The sequence below is a fragment of the Wolffia australiana genome, chromosome 2 (assembly GCF_029677425.1).
Source record: "Wolffia australiana isolate 7733 chromosome 2, ASM2967742v1".
In the NCBI taxonomy this organism is placed as follows: domain Eukaryota; kingdom Viridiplantae; phylum Streptophyta; class Magnoliopsida; order Alismatales; family Araceae; genus Wolffia; species Wolffia australiana.
The window spans coordinates 3,353,017-3,365,346 of NC_135836.1; the positions used below are offsets into that span (position 1 = coordinate 3,353,017).

At 38.1% G+C, this 12,330-nt stretch overlaps 1 protein-coding gene across 2 annotated transcripts; it reads left to right on the plus strand.

Annotated features, from left to right (window-relative positions):
* The first annotated feature begins 817 nt into the window (after nucleotides 1-817).
* On the plus strand, nucleotides 818-5,613 carry ATG13 (Autophagy-related protein 13). 2 transcript variants are annotated; one of them, XM_078591678.1, is made up of 3 exons: nucleotides 818-2,255; nucleotides 3,493-3,668; nucleotides 5,098-5,613. In XM_078591678.1, exons 1-3 carry the CDS (start codon nucleotides 1,107-1,109, stop codon nucleotides 5,447-5,449), a joined length of 1,677 nt encoding a protein of 558 aa, XP_078447804.1. In that variant the 5' UTR covers nucleotides 818-1,106; the 3' UTR covers nucleotides 5,450-5,613. The 2 variants fall into 2 exon arrangements, with proteins under 2 accessions (XP_078447804.1, XP_078447805.1); XM_078591679.1 differs by having other exon boundaries at nucleotides 5,101-5,613.
* Nucleotides 5,614-12,330: the final 6,717 nt, after the last annotated feature.

Below are 12,330 nucleotides of genomic sequence, written 5' to 3' on the forward strand. Positions count from 1 at the left end.
TTTTTCCACTGGAAAACTACTAGTCTACAATTATCTATTTTTAAAGGGTAGAGAAATAACCAGTAAAAACCAATTAATATCTCTGTCCTGAAGACTAACCAAAAAAAAACATCTTCCTCACACTTTCATATTCAGCTAAAACCTAACCCTAACTCTCTATTCATATAACCCTTCCATCAAATAAATGACCAAAAAATACAAGGAAATGGATCCATTTAAATAAAAAAAGGGTAATTTTCCTCTGGACAAAATACTAGTCCACAATTATCTTTTTGTAAAGAACAAAGCAATAACCAGTAAAAACCAAATAATATATCTGTCCTGAAGACTAACCAAAAAAAAAAACCATCTTGCTCACACTTTCATATTCAGCTAAAACCTAACCCTAACTCTCTATTCATATAACCTTTCCATCGAATAAATGCCCAAAACAAAAAGGGAAAGGAACCCATTTAAATAAAAAATGGTCATTTTGCTCTGCACAAAATACTAGTCCACAATTATCTATTTTTAAAGGGTAGAGCAATAACCAGTAAAAACCAAATAATATCTCTGTCCTGAAGACTAACCAAAAAAAAACCATCTTGCTCACACTTTGATATTCAGCTAAAACCTAACTCCTAACTCTCTATCCATATAACCTTTCCATCAAATAAATGACAAAAAAAAAACAAGGAAAGGAGCCCATTTAAATAAAAAAAGGGTCATTTTCCTCTCGACAAAATACTTGTCCACAATTATCTATTCTTAAAGGGTAGAACAATAATCAGTAAAAACCAAATAAAATCACTTCTTTCGATCTCCCATTAACCTCTCCTTTTGCCTTCTTCCTTCCTTCCTTCTTCGTTCTTCCATCTTCATCATCTCCTTCTTCCCCATCCGTCTGTGGCAAGATTTCGCTTCTTCCCACGCTTTCTCTTCCCTTCCCAGCACAAAACACGCGACCCACTTCCTATTTTCTTGCTTTAATGGCGCCGAAGAAGCCACCAAATCCGCAGAAAACAATCTCAATCTCGCCGTTTCGATCGACGGGGGCCTCGATTTCCTCTTCCTTCCTGCGTTTCCGGGCGATTCCCCAACTGGGTTCTTGAGCTTCGATCGAATCCATGGCGGGAATCGAGTCGGGTCGGTGCGAGCAGATCATCCGCAACTTCTTCATGAAGGTTCTTCACGCCGTGCTCGACAGCCGCGTTCCCCATCTCCTTACCGGCAGCCGGCTCGGCGGAGACAAAGCCCGGAAGAGAGATCGATGGTTCAATCTCGCTCTAGGTGATTCCCCTTCCGCCCTTGAAAATCTTGGGTTTTTCCACCGATCCGCCACCGACCCTTTGGTTCTTGATGTTCTTCTCCTCCGAACTGATTCCGACTCGGTGCTCGAGCGCTGGATTGTTCAGTACACCGCCTCGTCTTCGTCTTCGTCTTCGTCTTCGCCGTCTTCGTCTTCGCCGGACCCGGCCTTCTACAAGAGGGCATACAAGAAATGCATCATTCTACTGCGGTCTGTGTTTGCAATTCTCCGGCTTCTGCCCGCCTACAAGCCCTTCCGCATGCTCAGAGCTGAGAATTTGAAGAACATGAAGAATTGCAACTTCAATCTTAGCTACAGGGTGTCCTCCTTTGCTGAGCCCTTCTCCCGGGCCGAGGAAGGCGGCCTGAGCCGCCACGAGTTCCCCGCTGTCGAGACCCAGTTCGGCCGGATCGCCGTCTCCGTCGTCTACCGCCATGATCTATCCCAATTCAGCTTGGAATCGTCGTCATTGTTCCCTCCGACGATCATCGCCGACTACGTCGGCTCCCTGAGGGCCGTCCCCTCGTCCCTGCCTCCCGGCGACGGCTTCGTCCTCCCCGCCGCCGTCTCCCGGCCTCACAGCTGGACCAGCACTCCAATGGCACACCATCCCCTCAGCCGCCATGGCCGGAGTTTCGCCGAGCACTCTCTATCGCCGCCCTTCTCGCCGTCGCCATCGCCGTCGCCGTCTCCGCCGACGCGGTCTGCTAGTACTCTGCAGAGAAGGTTGCAGGGGGAGACGGCGCCGGTGAGCATTCCGGTGCCCACCGTGGGAGGGAATGCATTGCATAGCCGGAGCTTTGCCAATTGGTCTGACCCTGCTAGGATTTCTCTGCCGCCGCCGTCGCCGAGGATTGCTCGAGCCGATAACTCGTCCGAGGACTCGCCGGAGATCAGATCGTTTCGTCGGGTGGAGGGGTTCAGGCTGTCTGAGACCTCTCCCAGCCAGCTGGGTTCATTTCAAAAGGTATATTTTTCTGGGAATTCTTCTTTAAATCTCTGGAAAAAGTTTTTGGAAAAATGCACATCTTGGAGTATACTTGATGTGATTAGCTTCTCCTGCTTCAAGAATGAGTTATTCTGTAAATTCTTCTTGAAATTCTTGGAGAGAAGGCATAGAAGAAAACGTAAAAAATTGCTGTGTGCTCGATGCGATGACCATCACTTGCTTCAAACGGTATATCATCTGTAAATTATTCTTTAAATTTTGAAAAACACCAAAAGAGGAACGGGATATTGATATTTACTTAATGTGATTACTTGATTCTGATTCTATGCATTAAATCACCTGCTTCGGAAAGTTATAAATACTGTGAATTCTTCTTTAAATCTTTCAGCAGCAAAATTGCTGGATGCTTAAAGTCTTTAGCATCTGCGGCTTCCACTGTTGTTGTGATGTGCCCTCTAGAAATTCTTCAAAGGAAAAACGTCAAAGAAACTCACATAATGCTATATACTTATTGTAATTAGTATCTTCTGTTTCAAAAGATATGTCTTATAGTAACTATTCTTCAATCTTTGAAAAAATCATCGGATGAATGCAAAAATACTGCATACTTGATGTGATTAGCGTCTTCTGCTTCAAAAGTTGTACTTTCTGTAAATTCTTCTTACATGTTTGAAGAAAGTTTCTCGAAGAAACACAAAAAATGCTGTACGCTTGAGTAATTAGCATCTGCTTCCTCAAAAGTTCTATGTTCCGGAATTTCTTCTTTGACTGTGTCAGAAAAAGCGTTGAAGGGAATCACAATAATGTTGTATATTTGATGTGCTCAGCATCTCTTGCTTCAAAAGTTATACATGCATTAAATTCTTTTATAAATCTGTAACAAAAAGGCATTGAGGAAAGGAAGAAATTGCTGGATACTTGATGTGACCAGCACGTTTTATCTTAAAAGTGATGTCCCTTCTGGAAGTTCTTAAATTTTCCAAAGAAAGTATTGAAGAAACACACAAATGCTGCATGCTTGAGTTGTTTAGCACCTCGTGCTTCAAAAGTTGTCCATTCTTTAAATCTCTGAAAATAGTGGAAGAAACCCATAATATTCTATATTTAATTTAATTTTAGTATCTTTAAAATGTATATATTCTGAAGTTCTAATTTAAATCTTATGAAAAAATCATAGAGGAAACACAAAAATTTATGAATGCTCTATGTAGAACTCCATCTTTGTTATTATTCATTTGAAATCTGTTTTGAGCAGGGGGTGAGAGATTATCGGGATGATTCAGGTCGATTCTCTGGGGTACCATCCAGCTGTGGAGGCTCTCCTAGAGTCGGCTTCTCAAGGAGTTCTAGTAAACTTTCTTTCCAGGATGATCTTGATGATTCTTGCCCCTTTGCGGTAGATGATGTTGATGTTCCGGATTCTCAGCGCAGGTAGGTCCTCTGTTTCTTGATGTTCTCAGTTTTATTGGTGCTGTGTTATCTGATTTATTATGGGAGAGAATACATTACTTGATCAGTTGTTCTTGATGAAACTCAGACGAAGGCTGAAGTTTTGATTATGGTCCATCAATCAAAACGGGATTAGTATTTTTCATTTTCGATAAATAAGTTTTTAGTTTTTTTGGTTCTTGATTCTCTGCGCTGGTAAGCCTTCTGTTTTCTTCTGTTCTTAGTTTTCAGCACACTCTAAATCTAGCTCTTGTTTTTGGCACATTCTTGTTTCACGATAGGGAATTTGATGTCTTTACAAGTTCTTGTTTTCATTGATAAATTCAGATGATCTATAAACGTTTTATTGTGATCCATGAATCAGAATCCCAAATTAGTATTTTTGTTCTTCTAAGAAAAAAGAAATGTCACCTGGAATCGGTGATCAACCTAAGCCCAAATTAGCATTTATCTTTCATCTTATCCTTTCGCTGAAACTTTAGTCCTACGTATGTAAGGTTCTTGATTTTTTAAAGCAGGTGGATCCTCTGATGTCCTCTTTTCTCTCTGTTTTCATCTTCTCCGCCTTGTCTGATTTGACAGGGAAGATAATTGTATTTATTGACGAGGTATTGTTTTTATTGTTTAAGCTCAGCTGAACAATAACGTTTGGATTATGTAAATCAATAAGAATCCCCAATTCGTAATTATGGTACATGATAATAAAGTTCTTACTTCTTGAGGTTATTGTAATGGGCTGTAATTTGACGAAATAACAATATTAGTTTCCTGCATTAAATTTTATCGTTTTCTTTATAAACGTAAGATTCTTTTTATCATTATTAATTCTTTTTTATGTGGAGATTTCGTCATCCTCATCTTTTCTGGACATTCCCCATATTAATTTACCAATCTTTTAGTTTTCTCCCATGATTGTTGGACCGAGGTATTTGTCTTCTAAAATTATTTTTTTCTCGGTCATCAGCTGTGTTTTTGGATTTGCGAATAGTTCATTCAGTTATTTCATGGACAATGGTTTGCGTTCCCATTTTCCTACTTACCCACGCTATTACATTGACAAAACATATAATAGCATAAGCTTTTTTTTTTTATAAACTCATTTATTTATTTTTATCATATCAAGGTTAAAACGATAACTTATTCTAGTTATAATGTATATTTATCGTTAGATCTGAGTGGACGGTTTGGCTTAGTATTTATAAACAAATTTTTTTCTTCGGAATTTCGTTTGATTTATTTCTTGGTCGTATAAACCATCTTGAAAAGAAGTGATTTTTTATCTTACTATTATTTCTCATGCTTTTTTTGGATCATTATGTTTTACTGGGTTTAAACTCTCTGCTTTGGTATTTGTATGTGAGACATCAAGAGAGATGAAATTTATGTTCTTCCTGTCTTCGGGTGGAAGCAGCAGGGGCACAGACGGGAGGGTGGGCCCGGAGAACTCGGTGACGTCATCGTCAGTGTCCACGTGGACATCCCAGGAGGCTGCAGTGGGAATTCTGGTCCACATGCTTCGGACGGCGCCGCCGTTGCGGCACGATCTGGGCCGCTTATCTCGACTTAACTCCGACCCATGTGTTGACCAAAGGGTTGACCGGGGCATTGACCAGGGCGTCGATGGAGGGCTGGGAGCATCAAGCTTCTATTCATCGAGGAGGGCGGGTGACGCCATGGAAGAGCTGATGGGATACAAACAGATTAAGGATATGCTACTTTCAAAAAGTGGGTCCCACGCAACACGAGGGAAGGAGTCTGGTTGACTTTGACCGACGGGAAGTGATAGCTGGGTTAGATTTGTGGTGGAGTGAAGGAGTGGGTTTTGGAAAGCTGTTTTTATTGTATTATTTTGTTAGCAAATTATTGCCCATCTAGTTGGGTATGTACTCACTAATCTGTCTTGTTTTATTGTTTGTTATTGTATGTATCTCTGCTGTCTATATCTTTATATTTTATCATCCGGCCCACTATTCACAATAGATATGTTGCAGGTCATCCCTTCAATATTACGGTTACTTGGGCACCGATTTTTTGCATTCATTGTAACATCTCCCTCGATGCCTCTATTTATTTTATTATATTGTTTATCCCTATTAGTTTATGGGATTCTTTTCGCGGATTAATGCAATGGAAAATTTATCCGTTCCTCCTACCCTTGCTTTCTGTCCAGTAAAATCTTATGTTGAATGAGGCTAAATCTTTCTCTTTACCTTATTTTTAATATTGTTACTCAGGGATATTTTGTTTGGCCCAATAAAGTGGGAAAATTGTCTCCACTAATACCTTCTATTAAATTTGGCTCTCTTTTAAGGCTGAAGTTGAATCCAAATCTACTGTTTCATTGGTTACTTTCACAGGGCTAAATAGGGTAATTTTTCTCCCTCACAATCTTCACTGTCTCCCATTCACATTTTTTGGTTGATTAGGTTTTTGTCCCAAACTTATTACATTAAATTAGGCTCCTTTTCCAGGCCCAAAGGGTACTCAAAGATCTATATATCCACTATCATTTTCTATTTTATTGGTCCCCTTCATCAGGCTGCTGTAAAGGAATTTCTTTCTTTCTCTTCTCATTCTCCCTCTCCAATCACATATGATGTTAAATTATGAAGTTATATCTCTCTCTGCTATAGTTTATTGATTCACTGGACTTCCTTTTTAAGTTCCTGGGGGACAGAGCTCATATGTACATGTCCCCCTATCTTGGCTCATTAAGTTGATATGTGTTACTAATTAGGAACTGTGCTAAGTTTTTGATATAACTATGATCTAGAAATACTCACCCACATCATGGGAAACTTGGTTGTTATGTGAATGAATCTCGTATTTCCACTCTAGTAAATAAGGGTTCAGTATGTGTGACTTACTAGGAAATTTTCGAAGTCTTTATATGAAATGTTTTGCTTATTTTCTGCTCATCTATGTCAACCCCTGCAATTCTAAAAATTCTAAAAATGAAAATACTCAAATTGGAATTTGAAATCTTCCATTACTCTCTGTTTGATTCCATAAATCAAATAATTATGGTAAAAATTTGGTTTTCCAAACCATTCCCCATTTTATGCAGATCCTTCGGGTTCTTACCTACCCCCCCAGAAAGTGATGACTTTTGTGGCAGTGAAGAATGTGCTAGTCACATGTCTTTCGGTTTTGTTTTACCTCCCTTTTCTTGGGCCACTTTTTCTCTATCAGTCCTCTCACCATAATCAATTTAACGACAATATTAAAGTTTTGTGAGTCCTTCAATAGTATCCTCACCACACGACATCTACTAAACTATCTCCTTGCCTTTCACTCTCTCTCCCTCTCATGCACAGTAGGTGCTTGATGAAATGACTCAATGAAGTTACAGTATTGAATCTTGACTAAATTGAATGGATAAGAGATTAAACTGATTTGAATCTAATTCGTAATTTTATTCTACTGAATTGCGACCAAAATGAGCTAAAAATTTACCAGATCTGCCCTGAATCGAGGAACGGGGGTGGGGATGCCAATCCCACCCCTAAATCTGGTGAGTTGCTTCCCTCCTCACTTCCTTGATCTTCCCTCAATCATTCCAGAGTTGTCTGCACAATGCCGCCAAGTGCTCCAAGCTCTCAAAAGGGATCTTCACTCCTGCAGTAAGAAGATACCTCAAATTAGGTCTTATAGCTGAATTAAAATCTGGATAAACCTCCATTGATCGTTGATTCCATCGATAGACCAACCTTAGGGTCCTTGAAGGTCGTCTGGCTGCCATGGCAGTCCCCCCTCGGCCAGCAACCTCCGTCTGGCCAAGGAAGACGATAGCCAAGGGGGTAGATTAAATATCCCGTTCAAGGAGGCGGATGGGACGGTTTTTTCATCTCGGGACAAAAAATCGTCCTGTGTGAGGATACGGATGAATTTAGAAAATTCATCCCGGGGACCACCGGACGGGACAGTTTTCGTCCTGAGGGATGAAAAAACCGTCCATCCAGAGGTATCAGACAATGGACGGACAAATGTGGACGAAAAACCCCCAGATTCACATCTGACGGTTGAGATCTCGCCACGTGGCCATACTATGACAATTTGCATCAAGGTCCCTGTATTTTTTTGCGCGTGCAAACTGACGCCGCTCAAAATTAATTGTACAAATGGTCATTTGCATTTTCTCTCCTCCATATTTCCCTTAAAAAAATAGAAAGATCTATATTAATATATTAAAAATATAAAATGGAATTTTTTCGTCCAGGACGAAGTTCAGGACAAAAATTCGTCCCAGGAGGACTGGAGAGGATGAAAAACTGTCCCGGTATGATTGGACGGGACGGTTTTTTTATCGTTTGACGAAAAAGTGTCTCGTCCTTCATCCCTGAACTTACTCTGGACGTTGGACGGGACAAAATTGATCCCATCCCGTCCATCGTCCACGTCTGGGACAATCCGGAACTACACTCGTAAGTGAAGGGTTAAAAGCTGTGATTAAATCACAGTTGTGGACCCTTCTTGATCCAGTGTACCGCATTTCCATGTAAGCCCGGTCAACCAACTCATGCTTTGATTAACTCCGCACTTGGGCTAACTATCCTTGAAATCTGCCACAACAAATCAGAAGGCTGGAAAATAAGTAATAAAAATGACTAAATATTGTGAACATTTCTCACCTTTCAATCTTCTGTAAAGAGATTGGATGTTGGAGATCATGTCCATATATTTAAACCGGCCAGACATGACATAGGCTTCGGGCTGGGTTGACTCAAAGCCCAGTCACAAATTCTTCCTTTACTTCTTAAGATGGCCGCCAATTGGGATACGATCACTTTGTTACTTCTTGGCCTGGCCCGATGCGGGGCTGAAACTTAAGAGGGATCATTGAAAATAAACATTACTATGTAATGACCTTATTTATTTGCCCATTGAAATTGCATAATACCTCTCACGTGTGTGTGAAAACCTCTCCATGGACCTCTGCGTGGCCTTATGTGGGCTTTTGTGTGGGCCTTTGCATGGCCTTATGTGTGCCTCTATGAGGGCCATTGTGTGGGTCTCTATGTGGTCCTCTGTGTGCCAGCAGTCGGAGGCTGCTTGTGTGATGGTGCTCGCCGGCTGTTGGCTTGCTTGAGTGTTATGCATTCACTAGCAGGCGGCTGGCTTGAGTTCTGCTGGCTCCTCCTTCTGCTGGCCAGTTCAATGCCCTTTTTGTTGACTTCTTTTCTTCTCTTTCTCTTTATTGGATGCACTTAAAGCTTAGTGACAGAATAATTCCAAAACATTTTCTAAATGAGATAAAAAATGGCATACAAACACTAGGTAGAGTTTAGAGAGAAGAGACGGTCATGTTGAAGATTTTCAAGACTTAATGCATGGAAGGGGAATGATGCCTATAATGATTCTAAGATGTGTATACTTTTAATACAAAAAATCACTTTATCACCCTCTTTGTCCTCTTTCTAATATTCTCTCTCTATGCCTGGATGAGTGATCACTTTGGTGGAAGTCACTAGCATCTCGGCCTTCTTTACTTTCATAGCCTCTTATTAGCACATTTTTCAAGTACAGGTGAGTAGTAGTCTTCGCAGCAATCAAGTGTGTGCAAGCCATGAGTTTTTAGATTATGATTTGATTCCCATTCATTGGGCCTTTCTTTTTATCTTTCAGCTCTCTTTGCATGTCAAAGGGAAACAAACCTAATTCATAGAACATGAAGAACAATAGGAAAAGGATAGATAAGAGAGAGAGGGAAATATATATGTTTAAGATCATTTCGTTAACCCATAATCTGACCAATATATGTGTATGTGTATTTATATTACCATATAGTAGTTAGTTATCTAGGTATTAATCCTAGCCATTACGACAAAAATAACGGCTATATCAGGTTGAAAGAGAACTGTGAGTTATGATCTTATATGTGTGTCATCATGACCGTCTAGAGTGATCCTATCTAACCATCTAGATTTGATCCTATCTATGCATAATCATATATTTAATCCTAATCTCATAACGATCTAGATTTTTAGATTTAACCATCTAGATTTGATCCTATCTATGCATAATCATATATTTAATCCTAATCTCATAACGAGTATAAGGGGTACGTGTAAACTTCTTCATAGCTTATCCTAAAGTCAAATCCTATTGACCCACATGGAGCCCCTTGCTGACTTGGCTGATGATGGAACACCGAGTTTTTGACTCATCTACACTACCTGGCAAGGACAACAGTGGGGAAAGACGTTTAGATTAAAACATAAAAATTCATAGTGTGTTCGGCTCTGAGGTTATGTCAATGCATCAGCTAGTTTTCCTTCACTTCAAATAAACTGTATTTGAATATTCTTGTGTAGTGACTTGTTCTCTGACAAGATGAAAATCAATTTCTATTATTCCTCCTTGCATGAAATATTGGGCTTGCCACAACTGTTATTTGCTCAAATATTATCACATCATAGAGTTCATGATGTTTCCTAATACAGATGGATTTCCATCAGAAGGTAGTGAATGTATAAAATTTCCGATGCACAATTTTCTAGAGCTTTATATTCAGATTTTTTACTTGATATGGCTACCATAGGTTGCTTTTTAGAAGTCCAGGAGATAATATTTTTTTCTAGATAAATAAGATATTCATCAGTAGATCGTCTATCGCTTTTGTCACCTGCCCAATCTGTGTCACTATAAGGATTAATTTGAATATCGGAACCTTTATGAATAAGTAAACCACATAACATGCTACATTTCAAGTATCACAGTAAATGATTTAGGCATTGTCATAGCTGGGTGGAGCATGCATCTTCTGAGAAGCTTTATTAATAGCAAAGGCAATGTAATTGAAGTGAATGAACATTGTTAGTGCTAGATATTGAAGTGAACCAGCGATTTTCCTAAAAACAATAACATCTTCAAAACTGTCAGCACATAACTAATCAGAAGTTAAAACACCAATGGTGTTGAAGTGCGCTTATAATTCTCCATTGCTTGCTCATTACGAAATTGAAGCCATATATTTAGATTGAGATAGATTAAAACCCTTTTGTAATTATTCAACTCTATTCCTAAGAAATAGTGTGCAGGACCTAGGTTTTTTATCACAAATTTTGAATGTAAATGACTTAAAAGATCCTCAGTGTCTGTGTATTTGGAAAAACTATCAGTATCATCTACATATATTAAGATAAAAATTTTAATTTAATTTTTTATTTTATCAGAATTTATCACCCCAGAATAAATAAAAACCATACTAATGATGGGAAATAAAAATTTCTTGTTAGTTAAATATCAACATAATCATTAGATATATAACTAATGAATCATAAAAATGAGTCACTGTCCTAATGATTTAGTGATGAAATGATGGAAGGAAATTAAACTTTCATTTCAGGACATAATAAATTTATTGATTGGACAATAAATTGAAAAATATTACGAATATTTGTAGAGAAAATTACATAGATAATCTATAAGTATAGAGTGAAACTTCTAGAATTTTCTTATGGAACATTTATAATAAATTCAAAAGTTGAAATTATAGAATTTTAGAAGCATTCATAATCTTTTTGAATATATTTAATAAAGTTTTAATAATTTAAATGTTATGAGTAATGTACTGCATAAATCTCAAACATTTGAGAAGAACTGAGTTTTGACAATGTCAGGGATTCTAGAAGCTTTTAAATATCTATTTTAAAGTCTCAAAAGATCAATACAAATGATAAAAGTTATTGGTTAAATATCTTTCAACATTATTTCAATAAATAAATAATGGAAATGAAATATTTTAGACTATCTCACCAGATCATAAATAGATTCGTAAAAATGGTACATTTGTAGTATTTTTAGATGGTAATTTCATGGGGAAGACTGATCAATGAGTAGTTTTTAATAATATCAGCAGACAAATAAATCAAGAAAAAAACACCATTATCATGGTGTTTTAGAATTTCAGCTAGATATATATATCATAATAAACGTATTATATGATTGTACGTATCTATTTGTAAGTTCCAATCAAGAGGGATGTCATATTTTAATTGTCAAACAGCAATAATGTTTGAAATAGAATTCAAAATCCTGATATTATTTGTCTTTATTATACACAATTAATAAATACATTTCTCATTTTGTCACAGTCTGGAATCATTTTTGACAGACATTTTAACCTGGGATAAGAGAATAATAAAATAGAGCACCAAAATGTTAGTTTATAAGTTGTAACAACTTAGTATATGAGAGTACTAGATTTTGGAGGCAAAATTGGAATCTTACAAACTTTGGAATCTCCAAATTTTAGAAGGAAGATAATCTTACAAAATTGGAAAAAAATTGCAAGGATCTAGAGGACAGATTAAACAACCCAAACATAATGTATGTTAGTGGCAATACGTCATCAAGCAAGAGATACCATGTGATCACTCGATAAAGGGAAATCCAAAAAAATCACCTGAACCAGATTCTGTGAAGCGGGTGATATCACTAACATCAAAGAAGAAAGACATATCTATGGTTAAGATAAAGCGAAAGCTCGAGCAGAATAAAGTTACCACTAACAACAATACGGAGCTAAAGATACACACGCTTGACGACAGAAATGAGGTGAATATTTCTCGAGGAACTAGACTCGTTTGCTGACATTAATGAAATGGTTATAATATGAATGTTTTAGTCTCTCCTTTACGTA